General features: G+C 46.5%; 1 protein-coding gene across 4 annotated transcripts; it reads right to left on the reverse strand.

Annotated features, from left to right (window-relative positions):
- Positions 1-49: 49 nt before the first annotated feature.
- Positions 50-26,852, reverse strand: cadm4 (cell adhesion molecule 4). 4 transcript variants are annotated; one of them, XM_037273335.1, is made up of 10 exons: positions 26,163-26,852; positions 20,969-21,115; positions 17,946-18,233; positions 17,710-17,871; positions 16,473-16,563; positions 15,070-15,242; positions 7,460-7,543; positions 4,734-4,862; positions 3,588-3,663; positions 1,682-3,438 (listed from the first exon to the last, which is right to left on the reverse strand). In XM_037273335.1, exons 1-9 carry the CDS (start codon positions 26,254-26,256, stop codon positions 3,623-3,625), a joined length of 1,209 nt encoding a protein of 402 aa, XP_037129230.1. In that variant the 5' UTR covers positions 26,257-26,852; the 3' UTR covers positions 1,682-3,438; positions 3,588-3,622. The 4 variants fall into 4 exon arrangements, with proteins under 4 accessions (XP_037129229.1, XP_037129230.1, XP_037129228.1 ...); XM_037273334.1 differs by lacking the exons at positions 1,682-3,438; positions 3,588-3,663 and adding an exon at positions 50-675; XM_037273333.1 differs by lacking the exon at positions 3,588-3,663.
- Between the last annotated feature and the right edge of the window lie 26 nt (positions 26,853-26,878).

Genomic DNA, 26,878 nt, shown 5'->3' on the forward strand with positions numbered 1-26,878 from the left:
CATGGTCAATAGAATTGCAACTCCGTTCCATTTCACTCTATTCCGGCTGCCGGTGTAGACCGATCATTTTGGCAACTTTGTCATCTGTTCTTGACTTTTGGCAGTAGTAGTGATGGAGTTTTTTAAAGTTGCCAAATGGAAACACAACAGACTTTTGAGGTCTGAAGACAAATGAATGACCAATATTTGTCTTTTGAAAAATCATCCATCACACCAGTCAGTCCTGAAAGGATTGGCTCCCTTCAAAAAAACATCATGAAGTGCAGAAACGCCCGTCGCGGCCATGCCAAGTCATGCCGCCGGCGTCCGTTACCGTGATTGTCGCGTCACAATCTTTATGAAAGACCGGCATGAAGGCTCGCCATTGATCCGTCACCCCGGCGACCTCGGGCCGCTTTGAAATGTAGCCCCGCGAGGCAGATGCGTCGAGTGCTTCTTGACACAATCGGTTATCGATCGCGCGCAGCACAACTTAAATAGCACAGATGTATTTTCAGTTTTTTTCCTCCAAATCTTCTTTTCTTATCTTTATGATTCATTAGCGGCACTGCGCTTCCATCTGCTTTGTTTACTCGCCGCATTCAAGTAGCTTCAGCGTCTATCTTCAGCCTTCCCCATCGATTTCATCACATGGTCCGCCTCGCGTTGTCTTTTCTCGCCGTGGAAAAACAGCACCTGCTAATTCCATCGTATGTGCTAGTAGAATCAACAAACACAGTTGTAAAAAACAAGGTTATTTTTTGAGTCTTTTTTTATTTTTATTTTTTTCGTGCTTTGTAGCTTTCCTCTATAAAGAAATAGTTAGCTATATATCAACAATGACACGTGGACACGAACATAAACAGTGAAAAAGAAGGAGAGGCAACAACCGGGCACAGAAGGAGGAGAGAGGGAGGGAGAGAAGAAGGGAGGGAGGGAGAGAGAGAGAGAGAGAGAGAGAGAGAGAGAGAGAGAGAAGAGGAAGAATACCGGGAAGAGGAGAGGAAAAGTCGATGGGAAATTGTGGCATAAAAGAAGACAACAACTGCTCTACAGTAGAATTCAAAACAAAGCATGAGAAGAAGTGTACATTTCTTTGAACATTTACAATTGTCATAATAACAACGTCAATAATAAGAATAGTAACAGGAACAGGAACAACAATCATATTTGTTCAAACAAGAATAATTAATTTAAAAAAAAACTCATTAAGACCGCTGGTTCTACGCGGGAGTATTAGGGCCACACTCAAAAAAAAAAAGAGACAAAAGTTGCAACGCTGTGTGGGGAGAGAAAAAAAGCAGTATTTTTCAGAATTAAAAAAATAGAAATGCTGTAACTCGTATTTTTCCACATTAAGAATAAAAAAATGTCATGTCAGGAATCATAACTTTAATGGGTGACATTACCAGAAAATTAATATTTTAATAAAGTGTCAGATTAAGATTAAAAGAAAAAGAGTGCATTTTACACAAATAACATTGTAATACATAATATGAGAAAAAAATACTTTTTTTTTCAGGAAATGCACATGCCATAATAAAAAAATATATCACGTGATAAGGTGTTATTTTGCAAAAAGTTTAAAATTATTCTATGAGAATAAACAAACTGTTACAATAAAAAAGTTCACCTTCAGGATTTATTTCTTACTAAAAATTGTCTAAAAAAATAAAATAATAAATTAATGAGAATCAAAACTGACAATTAGGAGAAAATCTTTATGATGATTATTTTTATTAGGATATTTTTTGAGGTTTCAAGTCACAATTTTAAGATGTTATTTTGAAAATTCCCACAGGAACCTAAGCGCAACAGTCTGAGATCAGCAGCCACTCGTGACTGGACCATAATTATGTATCTCATTAAAAAAAAGTTATACAAAAAGTGTGACATTTATCTAGCAACGTTCTGACTGAATTATATTTTTCTTATCAGTGGGGCCCTAATACGCCGTTGTAGGTCTTTGATAAAGACATTTTTTTTGTTATTGTTTTTTTATTTTTTTCCCTTTAAAGTTCACTGGACAGTAGTTTGTTTGGCTTTGCACCTCTATCGGCTAATATTCAGTGTTAGTATAGTATAGTTTCATAATGCAATAGTAAACAGTTTCTTCTCTCTTAAAAGTTTAATTTACGCGTCTGCTGTTTTGTTTTGTACAAAGGAATTCAGAGATATGTATACTCGCTTTGTCAATATGTTTACATGTGTGTGTGTGTGTGAGCGCGCGTGTGTGTGTGTGCGTGTTCGCGTTCACAAGTTTTTTTTTAATTGTCTCATTCAGCGTTTCGCCATCCCGCCTTTTTGTTCTCGCCCTTCTCATTAAGATTTCTAAACCTTTTTGATCCTCTTAATGACATTAGCAAATAATTAAGCTTTCCTTTAATGCGCTGGCGAGTCCTTTTCCTTTTGGTCTTGGCAGGAACGTGGCCCGACGTTAAGCCTTTCATTTTAGCGCACCGACAAAAGCGGAGGAGACGAGAAGAAGGCCGGCGAGATAGAAAGGACGCAATGACAGAGAGGGAGGGAGGCAACTCAAAGGCGAGAACAACTTGCCTTCGCCTCGTGCGTCAAAGAAAGGAAATCACTTAACCCCACCGGCAGGAGAGTCAAACAAGACTGAGCAAAAAGGAGGAAACGGAGAGACTTCAAAAAGTCAATAATACAGGATTTAAATTTGAAACAGTTTTCTCTTTGTCAAAGGTCAAGAATGACACGACTTCACACACCCTAATTTTTGTCCTGCTGAAATCAGCCCATTCGGATGGAGGTGGCCCCGCCTCATGCAAGTGACCCCGTCCCTACACCACCAGGCCAATGGCTAATCTGACTTGTTGTCATGACGACCGGAGGAACGGCCTGGCCGGAGAGCTCTGAGTGAGTGGGGGAAAAATGGGCCACAATTTTTATTTTTTTTTCCATTGGTGGACAGCACTTGAGCTTGCGTGTACCTACGAAAACTCCCCCCATGACGACTGTTCTTTCTCTGTAATTTTAGATCTGAGAACATTTCTCGCCATTGATGGATTCTGGTCAGCTCATCAAATACTGTGCAATAGGGAACGCCTTTAACACAACGAAATAACAGCACTTATTTTCCTCATTATTTCGTTCCACATTTCCTGCATCCATCAGTGAAAAAAACCACCTTTTGTTTGCTTTTTTTTCAACCGTCTCGCATGGACATTAAGTATATTGTGTGGCCATAAATGCCTCCGTTGGGTCGCGGGCGTAAGAGTTTTGGTGATCGTTTTCCAAAGTGTGCGTGTTGTGTGTTGTGTTTGTGTATAAAGTGTGATTGGGGGGAAAAGGAAAGAAGGGGGGCACAGGTCAGAGGTCAACAAAGAGGCTACAGTAGGTACTCCTTCTTGCCCTGGCTGGCATCGTTGCCGTTGAGGAAGGCCTCCTGTACTTCGCCGTGCTCGTCCAAGCCACTGGCCTCATGGGTAAGGTAGGAGCCTGAGCGAGAGAGAGAGGAGAGAGAGAGAGAGAGGGTAGGGGGCGGGAGAGGGTCGGTTAGGCAGCGAAGCGTCACGCCGACAGCACATGCAGCGAGCGGCCTTGCGTCCAAGTCAAAGCCGAGCTCCTGTTGCGGACGCTTTTTGTACCTGGCGGGTTAATTGATTAGTTTGAGCGGCTCGGGTCAGTACCAAGCGAGAATGGGCTCTCGGGTGCGGTACGAGCCTTCACAATGAAAAGCAAGCGTGCCAAGGAAAGAGGCCAAGAGGGGGAGCAAAAGACAAGAGCAGAGAGATCGGAAGGAAGGTTAGCTCAGGGGTCGCCTGCAAACACGTCGGCACATTGTGCAGTTCCTCAGAATGTCAAAGCAAGGTGTCGTCATAAAAAGCTCAAAAGGAGGAAGAATGGCAGCACGGTTATCAATTAACATCCACGCTGGTTAGAAACACTTTCGTGTTCTACAGTCGTACAAAATGAAATCGCAGCTTTCGTGACCATGCCAAAAGGGGGTAGAGTTAGGGCTTTGTGAGTAAGCAAGTGTTCTCAAACTCTTTGGTAAAATAGTAACATTTTCAAAGTCAGATTTTGAACGTGCCTAAATTAGATAATGTCACGTTTTCCGAAATAGGTCAGTTGAGAAAAACTTTCATATGGTTGTGTAATTGCACAACTGACAAGTCAAGAGAGTCGATAATGAATACACAAGCCATGAAAAAAGTCAATTTTCCATAATGTGCCCACACACGAGCGTACACGTCACCCTCCTGTGTATCGACAATCTTAACGGAATCGGCTGACAGTCAGGGCAAAAGCCTGAACGGCTTGGAAATTGATTGGTGGTAATAGTCGAGAGCGAATGCCGATTGGCGGCGAGGCCGAAGGCAAACTGGCAGCTCGTGCGGTTCGATCATCTCTCACTTGGCGGCCGCCGGGCATGGTCGAAGGCTGCCAACGTTGGGGGAGGAGTTAGGTGGCCACTTAGAAAGATGGGGAGTTTCATTTTAATGGATGGGCCTTAATAGACCAGCATATCGTCATAAAACGCAGAGCGAGCGAACTCTTCCGTTCCCGTCCAAGGTTATTCATCACTTGGCTACGCCAGGAGCCACTCATCACTTTAAGGGCCGACCAATTCATTTTGCAAAGGGGCCGAAAAGTGAAACGTCGAGCCAACCAACACGTGAACCTCAACTTGGTGGAGTTTATTTTCAATGTATTTAACCTTGTTTCAGTAAATTTAATTGAACGGTTCAGAACATTTTATGCTCATTTTGGCGTGTCGGTGCGCGTTTTACCTTTCTGGCGCACGGAGCACCAGATGGTCACGATGAGCACGCAGATGACGGTGAAAACCAGCAGGGCCAACACGCCGCCGATCACCGCATAGGGAACCGCGCTGTGAGTCTCCACCACTGCGCCGGGATCTAAACAAAGACAAAAGGGAATTTGTATTCTTTTTTGCGGGACCCCAGTGATTTCCTGAAAAACTTTTTTTTTCTTTTTTAATGTTTGTAACTTTAAAAGACAGGCTGACCTGTTGAGTGACTTGGAAGTAAGCGAATGAGAACGCAACCATGGCTGGCTGCTAACTGGCTAAAGCGCTAGCCGCTCTGCGTGTTGAGCGACGGTGTTTGTTGATACTGACAATGTTCTTATTGCAATTTGGGGGAAATAACACTGTGCCTATCCTCCCGTAATCCCGACCACCGAATTCTTCCTAACTAGCGGTGATCGGCTAGCTTGAATTAGCTCATGATGTTTATTTTACTGTAGTTGTGTAACTTAAGACCAGTAGTGCTTTAGCTGCTGTGGAAGAACATTTTATCATGCTATTAACATTCTACAAGCTGTATAAACAAGGCCAAGTTTTCAGAGCGGAGGGCGGGCAGGACAGGCAAAAAGAAAGAAGTGATAAAAGCGAGCGATGGGAAGAAGAAAGGGAGGTAGGCGGCGGCCGGCGTGGGCAGATGGGAGATAAAAAGTCAATATCTTGCACCCGAGTTACATTATCACCTCTCATCACTCCCCCAGCCGCACCCTCGCTGACAGAACGGCTGAGAAATCAGGACAGTGAATAAAGCAAGAGCGTGAAAAAAAAAAAGTTCCAACCGAGCACCTGGGAAGAGAGCGCAATGCATTTTGAATGAGGGGAATATTTGACTGTGTTTTTGAACCTTCCCCTCTCGCCGCCGCCCGCCCGCCCGGGAATCGGAACCAACCACTTGAGATGAGATAAAGTAGTAAAACAGCAAGCACAATGTGCTGGCATTTGGTTTCATCGCTGGCATCTGCCTAACATTCTGCTTGCTACGAGTTGAAGCACATGCAATCTACGAGCTCGTATCAACTGATTTCAAAGCCCTAATGGGCAACATTAAGGACACCCCAAGATTCGAATGTCGCAGGGAGCGCAGACCACCAAACTCAAATGTGTATCTGTCCTTTTTCCACTGCACAGTTCAAGCTCAGCCGTGAAACTACAAATATCATGACTAAATATTCTCCAGTTAAATGTCATTCAAAATGTCATTCATCCGTTCCAGCCAGTCAAAAACGCCATCCATTTTTTTCAATGACTTTGTTTTTCCAGATGAATCAACAGAAGTGAGATGAAAACAAATCATTTTAAAAGGGTTAGCAAGAACAAATCCGCTAGGCGCAAGATCTAATATTTGAATGTGGCTCAGCATGAAGAGCAAAGTATTTTATTTGGTGGCACTTAATGTAAAGGTTCAAGCGCCACTGCTCTCGTTTATTTCCTTTAATCTGCCGCTGGGCGCCGATCTCTGCCGGCGCCGATCGCCGTAAAGCCAACGAGTTCGTCTTTCCGAGCACCGGCATCGACGAACCGCTGCGTTAGCGCCGCAGCTTCATTTCCCGCGACTCTCTTTGACATTTACACAATCGCACGCACGCTAGCAGGCCATAAGCGTCCACCTTCGAGGGAAGGTAGTGCGGGCGCGTCTCGGGAATGAGAAACACGCCACTTTGCTTCGAGTCTCCTTTCGGCTGAAAAGAAAACATGACGCTAGCAAGTTGCTGGATGGATGTGCTAAACGCACGACTGGACGCTGAACAAGCACACGCAGCAAATTGCAATGATTCCTAACCGGCATTATCCAATTTCTCTATATTTGTGTAAAATTATTTCTTGATTATAAAGTACAACATTCAAAAGCACTTATAAACAAAATACATTGAAAGGCAAAATGAATAAATAAAATCAAATACATAAAAAATAAATAAATACATACACAATTTATTTTTAATTTTTAAAAAGTGAATAAAAAAAGCAGTATGCCACAGAATGTGCAGTGCGAGTCCATACGCTCACATTTTTTTAATCTACCATACACCGAGTGTCTGATTCAAATGGGTTTTGGTTACACCCCGATGCAAGATCGTTCACGGGCAAATATATATATATGGCATTTTTTTTTTTTTATCTTCGACAAAGAACAGCTACCGGTACTGCGGCTCCATTCATTTAATATGCCGAAAGTCTTTTACGAGCAGTCAGATGAGTGCCAAAGCCCTTTCTGCAGCTGTCACACTCTGCTGGGATAATATGCTCAGACATCCACCTGCATCGCTCATCCGTCTTGATCCTTTGCTGTGGTTTCTATGTTCCATTCTCTCATTGGCGGCTTTCAGGCCTTCCCATTTGTGCAGATGGCGCGCCAGGCGGCGAACTACCCATACACACACACACACATGAGCTTTATATGCACAAATGCTGAGTAGGTAAAATGTGCGGGCAGTGATAAGCGAGGAAGCGGGAGCGGTCAATTGTGTGGCGAGCTTTGGCGGATATGCGAGCTGCTGAAAATATGCCACAAAGGAAGGTTGCAGCACAACAATGGCGACATTTGTGTGTGTGTGTCCACCAGTGACATAAGTGGAAGACACCAGAGGGAAACAAAGATGAGATGCCCACCAGAGACAAAAGTGGAAGACACCAGAGGAGAACAAAATTGAGATGAAGGTCAGCAGTTTAAAAAAAAAAATGCTGGTGCGTTACCTATGGGGTCCAGCGGGAGGGGTGGGGTGATGTTGGGATGGGAAACGGGAGTGAGAAGGGCCATGCTTGGGGGTGAGACATTATCTATGCACACACATGGACACACACACGGGGACAAAATGCATGACGACATGATAAACACGCACGTGAGGTCACAAATTGTGCTTCGGCATGATGATGATGCAAATATTGTCCAACCGCTTCAGACACACGACAGATGTTGGAATCAATTTTGAGGCCACAAAGTCCGACCGAAACACGCCGGCACACTGGCGACATTGCAACAACGGGCCGGAGAGACGCAGGCATCGTCCGTGACAGATGCGTTTCCCATCAAAACAACACAACGCGAGGATTGTCTCATTTCCAAGCCAGGTACCCCGAGAGCTATGAAAGTCGATATCAGTGTCAGAACAATAGCTGACATTTGGCGAGAGGGGGCACAATGGACAAAAACATGACAAACCTCAAACCTTACCTGTGAATTGGGGGAAGGTGGGTAAATTCTTATTTCCAAAACCGTTTCCGAAGCCAAACGGAGAGCGTGGACTTAACCCCCGCCCCCAAGCTGCATAGCAACATGCAGCAGTGTGCTTTCTAGTCGGGAGTTAATTTATTGGTAAGTACTGGGCTGTCTCTCCTCTCTTTCTCTCGCCGGCCCTGAGATCATCAATCTCTTTCTGCACTCGTCTCTTGTCAGCACTAACGCTTGCAGCCGTCCTCCCTCCTCATCCTCCTGCGTCACATTTTCATTCTTAAAAACAAATGTACACTTTGTCATGCTAAAGTGTTTGATGTGAAAAGGAACGCAGTAAAGAGCAGAGGAGTAAATAGGTGCTTTGACGCGACTGCGTGTGCGCGTGCACGTTGGACACACCAGTGCGAAGGCCGAGATTAATGATCAAGGTTGTAGCGCTAATTAACTGGACGCAGATTAATTCCTTTTAGCACCGGTGACCTAATCATTTTTCTTTCCCACCAGTTAAAGCTTTTCTGTGCGTCCTTGGACGTTGCTTCCCCGTCCGTCTCTCTTCAGCTTAATTAAGGAGAATGCTCGGCAAGCTGTCGCGCTCTTCTGCCTCGTATTGTTCCGCGTTAACGGCGTGCGGCTGCCAATCAGGCGCGTGGCCCAGGTCGCATTGCCAGCCATGGATGCGGCGGCACTCGGCGATAATGACGTCTCACTCGCTCGAGGATACTGCATCTGACATTTTGGATCGAGTGCTTCATTCAGCCGCTGCCCCGCGTGCCACCTGCACGTCTGCGACCCCACGCAAAACAGACAGTTTTAAAAAATGGAAGTTCAGAGGTCAAATTAGTTGATTGCGGGGGTGCCACACGGCAGTTGTTTAAGTCCATTGCTTTTCTCAATTTTTATTAACGAATTCACAACAATTAGCAAACTTCGAAGCGTCAGAAATCAGGATTTGCAAACGGTAAGTAGTCCTTAATGTCACAAAAACAAAACGCATGCTATTTGTTTACGAATGAGCCAAAACTGAACAGACTAAGTTTAAGAAAGCAAACTTTTGCCAGATGGGCTGCACTGAATTGAGACACCCTTATGGGAAAGCATGACGGAATCGGTCACTGTTGCCAATACGTTTCGCCGGCGGGAGTTTTCGTGAAATTGCGTTTTTTTTTTTCCCCAATCCAATTATCCCATTGGCTCATTACAATGGCCAAAGAGACCCGAACTAATCCCCAGTCGCGTCATATTCCTCGCCATCTTTTCTGCTCTTGCACGGCGCTCGTCTTCTCTCTAAATAGCCTTTTCAGAATCTTTGCCGTCTCCCCGGACGTTTGTCAAATTAAAATAACAAAACTAATGCATACATGGCGACTCCCCGGATGACAACGCTTCAATCCGGAGGGCGTGTGAGGTCAGTAAACATGTTGACGAGCACAGAGACAATCTCGGTTTTATGCCTGCGGGATATTTTAACGACGTCGGTTCATAACAACACAAAATGAGGGAATCGTCTTTATAAAAATTGCCTTTCTTCCCTCAAGAACGTCAAATTGGAAAACCAATTGGAAGACACATTAAAGGTGCACTGGCCACAAAGAATAAAAGGCAACCTCTGTTTTTTATGCACAAACGCCAGTCTGCATGCAGCTCGCATACAGTCCGTCCATATAATGGCTCGTATTCCCCCCCCCCCCCACAATTCAATTCTAATGGGCTTTTATTGGCTTGGCCATCCATCTGAGTGCAGCAGCTCTGTTCAATTACATAAAGGAGCCCTTCGGGCTTTTCGTCACACAATCAGCACATTCTCTGACCGACGGCCAGCGCGCACACATGCGGTGTTGCGTTCAACGCGTAAACGTACAGAATCGTGTTTTGTTCCCAACAACAGTCGCACAGAAAGGAAACAATTGCAGATGGCTCTGTTTGTGTGTGTGTGTGTGTTTTTGTGTGTAATATGTTTTTCGGTGTGTGTATGTGCGTGTTTGTGTTCACTGAGTAGAAGCTTCATTAAGTACACGGGCTGGAACTAATGAGGTCAAATACAGGAGCTCGTTCTGAAATTCAGCCTTCACCGTTAATGTAAAAATATGATTATTATCCGAGTTGCAGTTTGCACTGGCGCAGAACTGTGCCGCATTGTGGAAAAATCTTTCTATATTGTGTGGTTACCTTAAAGCGCAATAAAAAAGCGATAGCGTTACTTTTTATTTGATTTATGCCCGATGGGAATGCATGTGATCAGTGGTGCTCACAATTGGCAAGATTCAGGGAGGGGAAAAAACACGTAGGAGGCAGCAGTAAAATCACTGCTTCTTTGCAGTGTGTCGCTTAGGGTGCCTCGCCAGTTTTAGAACAACCGCAAAGTCTCCAATTCTCACAATGAGCAACAATCACATTGCTTTGGCTCTTTAAGCAACACATATTTAAACAGATGCAAACAGATAATTGAAGACTCGGAGGTATGTATAATTTATCCTCGGCCAAGAATGAATGCCATATTTTTTAATTCGATTTAATTATCGCATTACTGTATGTTTTAAAAAAAAAAAACTATTTTATTCACATTTTTTGCGGGACTGGAACAAACGTCATTTCCATTCATTTCAATGAGAAAAGATGATTTGAGATTATCTAGTGATACGTGGAAGATATCAAATTTGTATGTATCTCAAGGCTTCACTATATCCTAGAAAAAAAACAAAACAATAAATGATCTGGTAATTAATGCATGGGGATGGCTGCACACCAGCCCAACTGCAGAGCAGCTCCGTCAAAGCGGCCTCGTCTCTTTCCGTTTGGCAGTGCTCACCTTTTCTTCTGCGTCTGTGAGATTTAATCTCCCATCTTCCCTTCATGAGGTGACAGCGCCGCAGGCAGCTGCCCATAAATTGGCCGCCGCCTTTCGCCCGCAGTTTAACGCCGGCCGCAGACGGCCACTATTTCACTTTCTCTGTCGTTCTCGCTAACTTTGAAATAAATAACGAGCGTGGAGGGAGATGAGAAAGAACACCTGCAGTCTCACTGCACCTGCAAACAAACGTCTCGCTCTCCCTTTTTCTCCCCATCTTCAAGTCCCCCCCCCGGCCCCTGCCGCTCCACTCCTCGAGGGTTTCCTCGAGGGCAGAATCAGGCAACTTTTAAATGATAGCAGGGGCCACAATTCTTTGTCATTGCTATTGGGGGGGGCACAAAAATAGCTTCTTCAAACTCCTTTCTGCTCTTCAAACAAACTGTCAACGCTTCTTGTGGAAACAAGAGCAAAGAAATGCAAAATGCTATCATCGCTTTAGGGATCACTCATGTCGTGGCCACGTAAGTTGAAATCTTTTATGGCTTTGAATTCAACATACAGTTTCCCATTTTACTTGAAATACACAATTTTCATCTGCCATCTAGTGGCGAACACGCTTATTGCAACTCAAAGCTGCTCAGCTATCGTAATCATTTTTTGCTCCCAAAATGAATCGGGGGCCCCTCCAAGTGTGGCCGCCATCCCTGCTCTGGGGATTTAATTCAAGTGACACGTGTTAACCTACGATTCACCTCCGTCACCCCCTCCCCTTTCCCCTTGTACTTTCTTCACCCCCTGCCTTCCTCCACAAGAGCTCGCCGCCAGCGCTAAAGGGATTGAACTGCAGGTGAACCGAGAAGGGGTGGGGCTGCCGGTGAGGTGATAAACGCTCGAAAGGCCGTGGGACTTGGAGTCACGGGAGGAAGGCGAAGTGGACGGAAGGTGAAAATGAGGTGAGGAGTCACGGGCGGAGGCAATGGAGACGGAAGGCTCCAAGTGACGTTTCAAGTGAGAATGCATCATTCTTACAACCGCAATGCTCTTTCGGAAGATGCGAAGAAGGCTTTCCGTCACGCTCGCTTAGCAGGGGCCTTTTTCTTCCCAGGAGAGTGGAGGGGAAAGTACACTTTTTAGGCGACATCTTTGCAAAAATAGACTTTGTTTACATGCTAATTGGGGGAAATCATAAACAATTATTAGTAAAAAATAAAATGACTCAAAACAATTATTTGATTATTGCTCAATTAATTAATTTTGACAGCTCTAGACTTTCAACAATGATTTAAGATATGAAGGCTTGACATTATAATTATGATTATTATGACATTAGGATTAAATTCCCTTCAAACAGAGTCATCAGACTTTTACAAGTGGATGTCTTGTAATCCTTTTGTTTCTCTCTGCATCGCCACCTCATTCTCTCTCTGTATTACATGAAAAAAATACTTTTTGGAAAAGAGAAGAAAAAATCCCCTCCCGCCCTTCCCGCAGAATGTGAGCTGGCGGCCATTTTTGTCTGATTTCTTGTTTATGCTCCCATAAATGATGAGTAGCGGCTCCTGCTTGCATGTAAATCTCAGCCTTTAATTTACAGCCACTGGACTCAGTGGGCTTGAGCTATCTTATTTCACACTTTTATGACTTTTCCAACACTGAGCGAGTCTTCTCCAGCCGTCTCGGGCAGTCAGAAGAGGACCGCGGGGATTTGGGCAAAGAGCCGTAACTTTCCCGGCGCCATCCAATCGGAGAAGCCTTCATTCGGTGCACCTTGTTAACACCTTCCGCGTATTTTACGCCCTCTTCCCTTGAGTCCTGCGGGCTTCTGCTCTTTCTTTCTTTCTTTTCTGTTTTTTTTTTACTGCAGCTGGTCTCTGTCTTTACAAGTGTGGGATAAAACTGCTCATCTCGAACCCATTTGATTCCTGCTCGGGCGCCCTCTGCCAAGGACAAGAAACGGCAAAGACGCTCAAGCCAGACATTGTAAAATGAACGTACCCCTCGCTTGCCCTGCCCCCCTCCGCACCTGAAAGGAGCTTTTAGAAAGTGGAAGGCTTGACGCTCTGTCCACCTTCCCTGGCTTCCATTTCGGTCTGATCATCATGCGTGAAAGCTTTGCTGTTTATCATCCCTAATTCTCCTTTGCTGGCTGGAGTCCATCTCACAGAGTCATTCAGTGCCATCATGAGAGGCGCTAGCCGCCAGCTAGCTTACGGATGCCTTGCACCGAATTGAGCACGGCCCTCCAATAAGTCACCACCTCACAAAAGAAAGTTCCACAACTTCCAACCTTTGTTATGAACAAAATAGTTTGAGCCGCACGTAATCTCTCCAATATCAACTATTAGCCATTTCAATTACAATGAGCCCGTTTGATCTTCCAACCTTCACAAAAGCGCCGGTAAACGAGAGTTCAACATTCTGCCAGCAAGCACTTTTAACGTCCGTCTGACTTTCTGCAAGATGTGAATGGAGAAGTATGTCATTGAGAGGTCCATAACTAATGAGCAACCCATCCCCACAGCACTCTGTCAAATATGCACGATGCTTTTGAGCAAAATACAGAATTAAACCTCAAATGGATACAAACGCAATGCAAGAGTCGGAACTCAATATATACGTGTTAAAAAATTGAAAGACTGTTTTCGCAAACATATTCTTTTTGTCCTTTGAAGCTATTTAACAGTTCCCCAAGGCTCTGTTCTCTCGTCACTGAAAAATACATTCACAATTGGATGAATTCATCTGGAAACTGAGAATAAGATTGAATTGGCTGCAGAATTTCACCTTCAACTACCTTCACAAAGTTTTTACCGTTTTTCGCCATCTGCACGAAATTCAAAAGCACTTTTGAGTCTTGCTTGGATTGGTACAATGGCTGAATGAAGCACAATGCGCGAGAAGAATGTGCCTGCCGGCTGAGTACGACACCTCCCCAAGTAGAGCGAAGCAGACGGCACGGCGGCTGGAAAACTGGAGGAGCCGCGGCTTATGTCATCTATTTGATTATATCGGCGGAATCAAATTAATGAAGTGTACGTGGCTCCCACATGGAGATGACAAATGATGAAATGAAAGCAGAGGAAAAGGCAGTGCGGCTGAGGCGGCATCAAAGCTCAACATGTCTAACCTTCTCGGGCAAGAGGGGGAGGCTGGAGTCAAAGCGGGTTGAGGCGACACTTTTCATCTTGTCGCTGTTGCCACCCCCAGCGCTTGTGGAAAGCCTCCATTATGTGTGGCGTTTGATGCCGAGCCTGTGTGTGTGCGTGTGTGTGTGGGAGACCATGATGGGTAGATGAGAAGCGGCGCCAAGCTGAAAATGTTACACAGGCTCTTTTTGCCCTCGATTGCTTCGAATGTGTGTTCGGTGCCGCAGGTGACACGGACAGCCAGCAGGGGGCGGGCTAGCTGAAACAGGAGAGCCGGGGCTACACACTGAGTGCGTTTCTGTTTTTTTTTATCTTAGAAAGTAAACCGTTTTAGATAATGACGGGGTCTTTTTGATATAATTTGATAAAAGGCAGTGTAACCATTTTATTTGTTTAATATAAACGTCAGTGGCAGGGAATGAGTTACTCACATCTCTGCGTCAAATATAAAAAATTGAAAAAATGCTCTACCTGGAGGAGTCGCCATCATGTAACACTAGCGAGCCACAAAATGGGCGATCCTTCTGTAGAAATCCAACACAAATTACTCATCTGTTCTCACTCCCCCCCCCGAGAATCCACATGAAAAGTCGCAAGACGCCCACCACGACTCTCCTTTTCTTGAAAACAACAGATGATATTGCACGCGTCAACATCATCATCACCTTTGAGCCTCGCCGCCGTCTATTCAGCTCAGCCCTCATGAAGAATTCAGTCAGTGGTGACTCTGAAAACTTCTGAAAGCCAAGCAACCAAAATCTGCCTCCCCCCATGACCCCACCCTCCCCTGTGACTCCAACAGATGTTTTGTTGTTGTCATCATGTAAAATGGAACAGACTCGCAAATGCATACGCATTTCTGCCTTTTTTTCTTGTTCTTTGATTGCTCTGTGTTGTCTTTTCTTCATATGAAAAGAAACAAGCAAGTCACAAAAGAAGGCCCAAACAGCAATAATCTGACTGCAGAGTCAATAATGTTTAGCAGGATGTTCCCGCTGTGAAGCAAATTAAGAAAAGCAAATAAAACTGAAAGACAGATTTTAATACGTCTATCGTCCCGCATGGAGAATCGACACAATAGCGGCAAGAAAGGATCAATACAAATAGCACGGAAACACAATGACACACAATGAAAAAACGGCCTATTGTAAGGACGGGCTCGCAATCAAGGCACCAGATTTGAACACGGCGGACTGACCGTAGACCAGCAGGGTGTAGTGATCGGCGGCTCGCCCGTAGTTGTTCTGCGCCTGACACAAGTACGTGCCGTTGTGCGACTGGCTCAGGCGGGAAATCTGAAAGGTGGGCCCGGAGATCTCAGCCCGCTCGGGCAAGGTGTCGTTGATCTTGGACCACTGGATGGCCCTCGGCCTGCAGGGGAAGATGACAAGACACTTTGAAATAACAAAAAAAGTCAAACTGTCTAAATTTTAGGAGCATTTTTTGCAAGGTTTGTATTTCAAAATAAAAAGGATAGCAATATTCATTATGAGTTAACTGTCACCGATAACATGTATTGATACCATGAGTGCTCTTTCTTCATAAAATGTACCCTAAAAGTACTCCTGTGAAAACAGGCTTTATTTTGAAAAAGGCAACCTTTCACTTGAGCAGCTAGCATTTTAGCATTCAGAGATTCGAACCAAAGACCTCTTGAGTGAGAGACTGATGCGCTGCCTGCCTCTCATTTTCCTATCTGGAAAAAAAAATGTAGTAACTGAAATGATCTTAGGTTAGATGCCGACCTCTGCTAAACAAAACAGCAGAACCTACTGCAAATTGCCTGCGATTAATCAAGCGTCACAAGATAGTCAGATGTGACGTGACAATGAGAAAATTACACCGTTGGCGGAGAAATGTCGACTCGATTGCATCCAATGTGCGTACTCGAGCTACACACACGGACGCGCAAAGAGATCTCGGCACACGCGGGCGCACACGCACGCGGGAGGTGTGGGGATTACAGCAACACCCTGCCGAACAAAGACGCGCCTGGCTGTGTGTCATGGCTTGCGCTGGCATGCACAGATTGCAGCCAAAGCTCCAATCCCTCACAAAGTTTAATTAAACTTTGCCGATTTGGCCGCGCGCACACACATGCCAGAAAAACTTTTTCGGTCTAATCACGACACTTCAGTCGGGTCGCCAAAAGAGACTTGTGGCACCTGACATGCATGCAACTAAAAAGAAGCCAGTCAAGCAGAATGACATCACTGTCCTCTTCTAATTCCTCAACCCCTAATTGGTCTTTAAAACTTGACAGGGATTGAACGGGGTGTCACTGAGGGTTTTAATGGGTGTGTGTGTGTGTGCGTGTGTGTGTGTGTAACAGGCCGCCCGCCTATCACACATTTGCAACGAGTGTCTGTTGCAGCTTAAGCCAAGGCTTTAAGTCAATACGCCGATCACGGCCAGTCCCAAAGGCCGCTGCACCCTGGCTGGCACAGCGGCCTCCTCTCAAGTGTCACGGCGGGCCGGGCCACAAGAGTAATTATTTGAAAATTAGTGCCTAACGTTCATAAATGGCACCTTGGACAAGGAGTCAAGGCAAAACTGGAGTTTACTGGGTCCACGCGCTACGGCGCACTGGGGAGAACTTACAGAGGGTTGGCGACCACCGAGCAGGACAGGCTCAGCGAGTCGCCCTCTCGCAAGATGCCGGTGGGAGGGACGATCCTCACGGTCGGCGCGACTGCGAGAGAAAAAAACAAAAAAAGGAAAAGTGAGAACAAGGCAAACAAAATGCAGCTTGCGTCTTTGCCGTCAGTTTCCACAGCGACGGCCTGACAAGCAACAAGCAAAGATGTTGTGCTATTCCCTATTTCGATAATAAATATTGTTTATCATGGAGCGACATAAAATACTATCAATGCATATTTGCACTCACTGGTAAACACACACACACTGGCCTTAGAGACAACTCCCTGCTGTTATCTCTAGACTTTTTTTGTGTGTCAAAACATACTGTGCAGCTCCTCTCTCAGCTTGTCAGTACAGCAGTAATATTCAAAGTTCTTTGCATGGGACAAAGAACATTTGCCTGGGCTGTGAGCTTTGTCGGATGCATTCCGGCAACGTTTATCATCTCGCTTCGTTTATTTGTTTTCCTGCTTGATTTTCTTTTTTATTGATCCTAGAAAATAATCATGAGTCACAGTAAAACTGCTTTGCCCACTGTGCCTCACGACATCTGACCTACAAAATAAATGTCAAGCACGGCAGATCAAAAAATTGCATTAGAGGGACTCTAAAAGCAACTTATAGATATGAATGGAGGCCTTCTTGTCTGGCATTCGGAATTTATGAACACACATGTACAATTTGTCTTGATATAATGAGAGTGTGAGTAATTATTCAAAGCCGATTATTGATTGTCTGATGTTATGAGCGTTTCAACCGCAGAGGAAACGGAGCGGGCGCCCGAGCGGGCCGCGAGCTCCCCGCTCGACAACGTCCCTACGAATCGGCTTTTAATGAGAGCCGCTTGGGCGCAGACGATCCCGCCTCGCCTTTGAACTGGCTACATTGTAACCACCACAAACGAGGCATCCGAGCTTGACACAAATGACCATCGGTGGCGTTGTCGCAACGCAAATGAGCGAATCGATGCTTTGAAAGAGAACATTGTCAAAATGGTAGGCAACATCATTGTTCAATTCAAAATAATTCAACAGACATGCAAAAAGCAAAATACGCGAGCTCTCCGACATACGTATTATATCCGACAGGGTGGACATCTCTGTTAGCAACGACTGATCACAGGGTGGATAGCAACGACTGATCACAGGGTGGATCTTATAGATGTCAGAAGCAAACTGTCTGCTGTGGCCAAACTCACAGAAGACATCCAGGCGGTAATGTCGGATCCTCTTTTGGTTGGCCAGCGCCGGGTGGAGCGCCTCGCAGCTCAAAGCCGCCCCGTTGTCCTTCCTCTCCACCGGCATGCGGATGGTGCTGGACACGCTGACCGTCTTGCCGTTGTCCTGCTGTGAGACCACGCCTGTCGGAGAGCCGAGAGCGCATTCACGTACAACGTGGAAAAACACGACACGGTCCGCCGGAGCTTTTACGTACCTGGAATCTCGCGGCCGTTGCGCATCCAGCGCAGGGCGGCGGCGGGCTTGCTGCGCGCCGACACGCAGCTGAGCTCCACCTCGCCGCCCTCCACCGCCTCCTGCTTGACCTCCACCGCCGGCGTCTCCGGGGGCACCAGGACGGCCAGAGTGGCCACCTGGTGGTGCGTGGCGTCCGTGTAGAGCTGGCAGAAGTAGCCGCCCTCGTCCGAGACGCTCACGTTGGTCAGTGTGATGCGCACCAGCCGTGGCGTGAACAACACCATCTGGAAGCGGTCGTCCTTCAGGGCTGGACCACCGAGAGGCAAATTATCAATTACAATAGCAAGGAAGTTGGAAAGTCATCAGTCGGTGGAATTTCACTTTCAACACTTTCAATGTCTTTTTGATCGATTTGTCAACTTTTTGGGGTGAATCAACAGCTTTTCGGAAAGTTGGAAGCAGGTTAAACGGCGCCATTGAAGGCGGAACAATGGAAAAACAAGGCGCCTACAAAAGAAAATTAGAGGCGGCAAATTTGCAACAATTTTCTTTTTGTTGGCCAGACGACAAAAAGCGGCTGGCAACAACAAAAGGCGAGCGGCACTGGCTCGATGACGACAGTCACGTAAATACCTTGGGAATGATTGGATATTGACAGCTCCATCTTGCCCCCCACCCCTACCCGCCTTTATTTCAGCTTCGGGGGACGGCGTCTCCCGCCGTGCCGCCGCCGCCTTCTTCGCAGCCGGATTCGTCACGACGCCGCCAACATGAACATATTGCTTTTTGTGTGCGCGAGAAGAAGCCGGGGCGAGGAAAATAAACTAATCAAGCTAGGTAATGTGGCAGGCGAAGAGACGCAAAATAATACAGAAATGGAGACCGCGAGGACGGACTATTTCAACCAAGCGCTTCACTTGGGCAGCAAACACTGTTTCCAAGTTCTGGGAGCGTCCAAACGGAGAAGACCAAGGACCCAGGACACACCAAGAGGTGCACTCACGTCCAAGATGAGGCCGAGCATTAAGTGCAGGACACGAGAATAAATGTAGCGCACACGGCTAGCAGCATCCTGACAGTGAAGTTTCTTTTTTTGTTACACTGAGGTGGACCTAAGTGGACGACTTGCTGGAAACGCGGCAGTTGTTAGCAAAAAGCTAAATGGCAACTAAATGTCACACTCCCGCCCGAGTCGGCGTCGGTCTTTCCGGTCGGGCCTCATTTGCATGCTGAGTAGTGTCCGTTCGGTCAGCTTCGCCACGTTGCGGCAGCCATTTGCCCTCCCGTCTCATAAAATTTTAAAACGAAAGAAGCGTCACAGCCGCTGCTCGCTAGCTGGCTTGTAAAGTAGGAGGCGTAATTTAACGCTCTTATTTGGACAGTTAAGCACACTCGACGGCCCGCAGGGTGGTGCGGCAGATGGACGGCCGGACGACCTGCGGCGGACTCGTTGGGATGCCTTTCACGTCGCTGGCAAACTTCCCCAATGAGGCTCGTTGGCGAGCATAACCACGATCATTTCCCGTCAGCCCCTCGTTATCCGTTCCCTCGCTTCACCTTTGCCGACCCGCTTCTTAAATCCTTTCGCGGCCTTCCTTGCTTTGACGAGGCTTTGCTCTCCGAAGGCTACGAGTCCACACGCTCACCGGCGGCTCGGCTCCCCTTAAACTCTCATGTTGAGGTTTACCCAAAAAGTGCCTTGTCAATTTCACGGACAGGATGCTAAATATCAACAAGTCAGAGGCACCGGCAACACGTGTAATTGTGGAAGATTAGCGGAAGCGAGAAGTGTCCATTCGGGCCGTCAGAGGGTTTTAACGTCTGGCATTCATGTTCTCGCGCTGAGAGTCTTCAGCGTTAATTCACTTAACAACCGCATTACCGCAATGACGTGGAGCCACTTACCCAAACCACGCTACAAGCACTTGAATGAGACACAAAATGGGAGAGAGCAAGAATATGAAAACACCCAGAAATGCGATACGGTGCCAAGAATTGCGCGTTGAATGAAAACGTTTTCTCCTTGTTTCCCATACAAAGTGCTAAGAGTGCTAAAAAAAATTAAAACATGCACCAGTAGATGGGCTTACGAGGGACAGTTTGCATGGTTTCTTAGCATTAAGCTAAAACAGGTTTAACAACACTGCAAAATGTGCCCAAGATAACGACGCGACGTAACATAACCATGCAATAACGTACTAAATCAAGGTCATTCACTTTGATTTTCAAAATGTGAAAGGTGAGTGAAAGAGTAGGGTTCGGCCACAATGTGATGCAACAGCACAACCATTCAAGAGAAACTCACGAATATACATTCATTTGGCAATTCAATTACTTCTCCGCATTAAACATTAAAAACCCTTTCAAAAAAGGACTCGCAATATAAAGATTTGTCCGAAATTTCGCCTCAAGCCGAAATGACAAACGCAAATGGTGATACAAATCTGGTCAATTTGGGGATGAAAGATGATTTTAATAGAAACAATATACCAAATGACATTTAATGCGAACGGCGGGTAACGCGCGAGGCACTGCGGGCCTCGAGCTCGCATCATCATTTCGCCCACGTCGGCATGGCTCAGAGGCGACATTAGCTTGCTGAGAAGAAGTGATTAAAGGGGAAAAGCGCTGTTTACCGAGCCCGGGGCTCTTGACGGAATCCAACAGCGGTCACATAACAATTTGAGCATAACAGCAAGGCCGCGTTCTAATAAAGAGCCGCGGCGCTTCCTCAACTCATCATCGCGGGTTAACGGCGCCGCCGCCGTCCTTTGAAAAGCACTCGCATCGTTTGGCCTGCTGCGAAATAAAACAGTCACCTCAATTAACTCGTTGCTTATCTTTGTAATGAGGGAAAAAGTGAAGCCATTTGCATCGAGATGTGCACGCATTCGAGCGCAGACCTGCTATTTGTTTCAACTGCTATTTAAGTGAAAAAGAACTTGCGGGGCAATGTATTTTTCCAACGCAGTTTCCCCGGGTGCGACTCGATGTGATGCAATCACTCGGAGCGTGACCTGACAGAGCACAACAAAGACGCACCCCGCGTGCCGTTGAAGAAGAGCGTCTGCCGACGCGGGTTCTGGATGACCACAATGGATCCGTCGTAGTTCTGGAGGCGGCAGGAAATCTGGGCTGTCCCGCCCTCCAGGACCGTGACGTTCTCCGCCTGCACCGCCTGGCAACATGCTAGAAGAGAAGACAGACAAGAGCAAGAATAAGTTCACTGTCCAATCGCTTCTATTTCAACGGAGCCTTTGACAAATAAAATCGCTCGCCGCCTTTCAAGCGCTTCGTTATACAGACCCAAATATGAGCGGAAATAAGCATGTGCGGTTAAAAATATGATATGGAACGGTTATTCTTCAATACTGTTTTAATGTCCGTTAAAGTTCGTCGTGACTTCGCTGCGAAAAGTCGTCGTGAGACAATACGATGCCAGCTGTTTCTAGGCAGCCCGTTTATGACAGACGGCATTACGAATGCCGGCAAATTATCGCAGCTGGATGCATATGAAAAGGTTCTGACAATTTGTTTTTAAAAAGTAGAGTAACAGCAGGACTGGTTAATTACGGTTTGAAAATGATTTGTGCGCGCCCAGATAAAGAAAAGTGGATACATGCTTTTCATCAGAGGAAAGTTTGTGAGTGGTTTGCAATCCGCTGACATTTCCAAACGTCAACAATGTTCTTTAGCATTTGAACAAGGATCTTTCTGTTCAGAGAATGATCACGCCCGCTTGTGATTTGCAAGCGCGGTGAAAGCTTGTGTGATGTAAAAATGAAATAACATTTCATGAAAAGATGGAGAGCAGACTGCCACCATTCCTTTTCCGCTCTCATGAGCAAAACTAGATGCCGTATGTCAGTTTCAAGATACAAAAAGATAGCCATCTAGTATTTTTTTGTATTTTTTTTATCAAACACAGGGAAATAAATGGTTCTAATTAGCACTTAAGAGGGTTTGCGAATCAATCAAAGAGGCTTCGTTTATTTCAAGAGGAAAAACACAACACCACAAATCAAATTGTTCACGCAAACAAATATTTCTTAAACTCGCCTATCAGACAAAGATGACAAGGTGACCGGATATAGGGACTAAACAAAGCGCATGAATGAAGAGAGGCGACGTTTCACCCAAACCCAGGTGCGGCGCGGAGGCGGGGCTACGTATGGGCTCCGAGCAGGAAACGCAATCAGACGCTCATAGAAAGCGACGGATGGGGGTTCAATAATGCAGCTGGTGGCATCGGAGGCTGGCGGCGGGTAATATATGTGACATGCCTCGCGCCGGCGTGGCTAAAAGCAGCTGGCACAGCACTTTAGTTTAACAAGCGGCGCTTCCAAATCAAACATCATGAGTTTGTGATCAGGCGCAGCGATAGATGGAGCGCCAGCAAAGAGAAGAAGGAGAAGGAAAGATGGAGGGAAGCGCCCCACACGACACCGGCTATTAATCTGACCTCCCATGAAATGCGCCCCTCTCACAAAATACTGCACAAGCCAAAAGGAGAACGTCAATATGGTTCTCCCTCCGTCCCAGTGGGGGCGGTATTTCACCCTGTCTGAAATGCCGCCCAAAAATGGCTTTCTTGACAGCGGCAATACAAACACAAAGTTCTTTCCTGCGGGTAATAACCAGTGCACGTCACTCAATAGAACCTCAGCCAAGGCAAAATAATTTTTAATCAGCAGCACGCTGAAGGATAAATGCAGCTATTATTCTTCACACCCTGACAAATTAAGCAAAGCAGGGATGGAAGACGACAAATAGATTCAAAATGGTTCATTGCAAAACAGATTCAACTCAACAACGATGAAATATAAAATATTTGGCTTTCAAATCGAATAACTCGTATCTCAAGTATTTGCTCACAAGTCAAAACAAAATGCTCCACCAAACTGATTGGCTAGCTTATAGTTAGCGAATATCTCTATGTATCTATAAAAGTCTGCTCAAGATGTGTTATTTATATCTGCAGTATTTATGCATGGCTATCTCCGGAGCCGATGCTGCAGGATATTGCATACAGCGGCATCTAGTACAGCGGCTTGTATAATGTTATTTTTATTTCCTTATTGGAGCCTCTGCATGTTAACAAGCTCATTCCTTCAGGCTGTGCAGTCAAATCTATTGGCGGGGCAAAATCAAATGCATGGGATTTTCCAAAGCACAGGAGGGAAGAAATAACTAGGGCGTTCCAGGAACCTGGCAAAATGTCAGCTCTCCGACTCGGACAAAATACTGGGCTAACTCATATGACGCGCGAGTAACGATACGAGTCGTATCACGATACAACCATCAGTTGAAACATCTGTGGGAAGAAAAACAGATGAGACAAGGTGTCAAAGCACTACTTTTCCACCTGACAGGGCGATGGCCTCTCCAAATGAAGCGCTTTAAATCATTTCAACATAGCTATTTGCCCTAAACTGCCACCAGATGGCGCCAAAGTGATATTAAGCCCCATTTAATAAAATCCTGAGCACAGCCAATAGCGGACTTGTAGAAGTGGCTTACACAATGATGATGCTGCAGGATGATGGAGGGATGCTGAGATGTGGAAGCGGCCTGGGGGGGATTTGGGCGATGGCCAGCTGGCCCGCTCAGTGTCAGTACATTTTAGAAGCCGTCTCCTGAGTTAGCCAGCTGAGTGACCGCCTCGCCTGGTTCCCTCCTTGAGAGTGCGTCAACATAAGAGATGTGCTGCGTCAGAGCGGCCCAAATGAACCCTTCAGGAAGGGAGGGGGGGTGCACCCCTGCACCCCACTCCCCCACTACCGGCGCTACCTTTCTATTCATTATCTCTCATTATCTTTCCACTGGAGGCTGGCCAGGAGCTCGTGTCGCCTCGGCGGGCGGGCCGAGGATTTACAAGAGAATCGATGCAGAGGGGACGACAATGCGCGCCCCTTTGTGTTATTACCGCTCTTAATTTCAAACAATAGCAGAGCCTGGTCAGACCCATGTAGGGGGGGGGGGGGGAATCCAAAGGGCCAATTTTCCTGTCATCCCTTGAGTCAGCGAAGCGAGCCAAGCCAACACTTTAGTGGCAGGAGCGCGAAAATGAAGGCTTGCTCCAGGTTAATGACAGTTTACATCTTCTTTTTCATGCAGGCAGCACGGCACAGCCTCATCTCCCATCGAAAATTATTATGCCATCGCACATCTCATTTTCCTTCCTTTGGGGAGACTCTGCCAATCAAATGCAGAGCAAAGAAAGGTGTCGGAAAGTGTGTGTGTGAGGGGGGGGCCTCCCTCTATAAATAAAACATCACCCTTAACACATTTTTCATTCTTTTGTCGTACTCTCGGCTCACCTCAACGCCACCCAACCCACCGACGAGAACCGCACTTTTAGCGCAGAATTCCCTCCATTAAAGGCCTCGAAAAACATGTTGTGGTCAAACGTATTGGGACAGCTAGCTTGGAAGTGGAATTAGGTAAACCTGGGTCCAAAATTGACAAGCACAAAGAATTAACAACAATTCATATTGCAAAAGCAGAGACGCCTTCCTATGAGTCCCACATTTTATTTTGCACCTTCCTCTCCCTAGCTGGTTCATTTCTGGTGCAAGTGAGGGACCAAGTGGGCATCATTGCCTGCCTGCCTGCCTGCCTTGTGCTCACGCTAAACGTGATTTGTTCTGCAGCTCAAGTCTGGCATAATCGCCGCGCTCGCATAGCGAGCCGGGAGAGCGGAAGGAAGGAGCACAGAGGAGCGAACGGGACAAGAGGACGGAACAAAACGAGTGTATTTCTGCCTTCTTTTTTCCCAGCCCATCCCGCTTTCATCTTCATGTTCTGCGTTGGCCTCGTAACGCAGCTCTCCTCTCGCCCCCCCCATCTTAATCTGCGACAAGCACAACCCCTCTAAACACTCAGACTCCAGCAAGACAGCAAAGCGAATCAGCTGAATCAAATTGTTTCTGCTCACACGTGACTAAAAGCATTTTCTTTTAGTCGCTCTCCTAAATTGCATCAGTCCTCCCCAAATTTGAATCTGCATTGGGTCAGTTCTTGCGTGGGTTCTCTCCAACTTCCTTTACTGGAACTCGCCCACACGTGTGACTGACTTTCAGTCCAGCCCAGAGCCTTCCGCTTGGGACCGATTCCAACTCACCCCGAAAGTCCGGACCGGATAATCAGCGGTCAATGGATGAATGTGTGGACTTTGGACCCACTTGACATCAATGGTATTACAGCACTAACATTGTTTGGTCGCATTCCCCGAATGCCATTGCACAAATCGAGTTCTGTTCACGTTTGAAGGGCAAACACAAAGCTGGCATTTTTGCCAACAAACGAGCTTCGGCACGCACGTAGCGGCCGACGCCTGCCGTGGCGCCATCTATACAATGCCAGACAATGTCCTTCTGTTGATTGCGTTTGCTCACAGCACACTAGCAAACTATAAAGGTCACAAAAAATAAAAACAGGTAGGCCTCAGTGAAGAATTTCTTGTTATGTTTTTTGCTGTTTGTGCTCCAGTCTCTTGCTTTCGGGGTTATAGCACCGTGCTATGGTTCGTTAGCATTGAGCTAAACCAACAATGATAGAATATCTGTAGGACATAAATAATAATGATCTCTTGCGAGAAATTTGAAATTTGGGTTTTGAATTGCTGTCTTTAGTGATGCCCCAGCTGAGGGCTTTGACACTTGGTTACCTACCAAATCAATACGTGAACATCTGTGACCAAGGGGTATAATAGCTAATAGGGTGTAAAATTTAATCTGCGGCAACAAAATGAAACGCTCAGCCCAGTCGACGGGTGATTAGCACAAACAGCCGAGCGCGCCCGGGTTTCATCTCGGTTTTGACCGGGCCCGTGTCGCATTTGCGTGCTATGAATGTTGTTGGTGTCTGTTGGTTTAAAAAAGAAAGTAAAAAAGATTAAGCGCAGGACTTGAGCCCAAAAGTTTTCCCACTCCACCAAAATGTAATTGGAATGATAGCAACTACTTGTCTGGAAAAAAAAAAAAAAAAAAATTGATGAACTTTATCAATACCTGCTGCAGAGCAACATTCATAGCCAAGCAAATAAAAGCTCGGCCGGCGGTAATTACACATTGGCCGCTCCAGTACGAGCCAGGCCTTACTACGGATCGAAGACGTACGTGCCAGCATTACGTGGCCGCTTCCCCCGGCCCGTTTGCCGCATAATGACCCCCTGCAGAATCGATAGCGCTCGTCTATTCGAATAGGGACGCATGTGTGTGCGTGTGAAACTTACGAGCTAAGCCCAGAAGGAGCGGGACCAGGACCAGGGCCAGCGAGAGGGGGGCCAGGCGGCGGCGGCAGAAGACAGAGCTCCGAGCGGGCCTCATTGTGATTTGATGCGCACTTTGGAATCAATGGCTCCTCTGTGAGCCTGCCCGCTCTGCTGTAGACTAACAAGTCGACGCACAAAAAAAGCAACAAATTTACGAATTTACGCTCAGCAGCACTGCCGCGCTCACAAAAAGTACCTCGCCAGGAGGTGAGCGAGGCGCTTTGATGCTTAGTACGCGTCCAAACAATGTCAAAGTGACACAGCTGCGCCAACTGAATTTTGTTGTGTGTTTTGCTTTTTGTTATGCCATCAAACGCAACTCTTGACTCGAAACGGCAGTCCAGCCTGTGCTGAGATGGCAGTGTGCAACATTCTGGCGGAGGCCGGAAGAATCTGGGCCGCGAGCCCCGTTTTTCCAATGGAGGTCTGCAAGGGTCTCGCCGTTGCTTTGAGGCGCTAACGTCTCTTGAGACACGGCGTCTCGCCGCGGCTCATTTGCGGAGAGTGCAAGGTTAAAGCAAATCCGATTTGGGGCGGAAGAGCAGACTGCTCCGAGTTTGTCTTGTAAAACAGCAGGTGGAATAAACCTCAGACGGATGACGGCCGCAAATACCACAAGCTCAAACTGACCACAACCTGCAAAATGGTCGATCTCACTTGTAAAATGCTGAGTCGCA

Source organism: Syngnathus acus, chromosome 16 (assembly GCF_901709675.1).
Source record: "Syngnathus acus chromosome 16, fSynAcu1.2, whole genome shotgun sequence".
Taxonomy (NCBI): domain Eukaryota; kingdom Metazoa; phylum Chordata; class Actinopteri; order Syngnathiformes; family Syngnathidae; genus Syngnathus; species Syngnathus acus.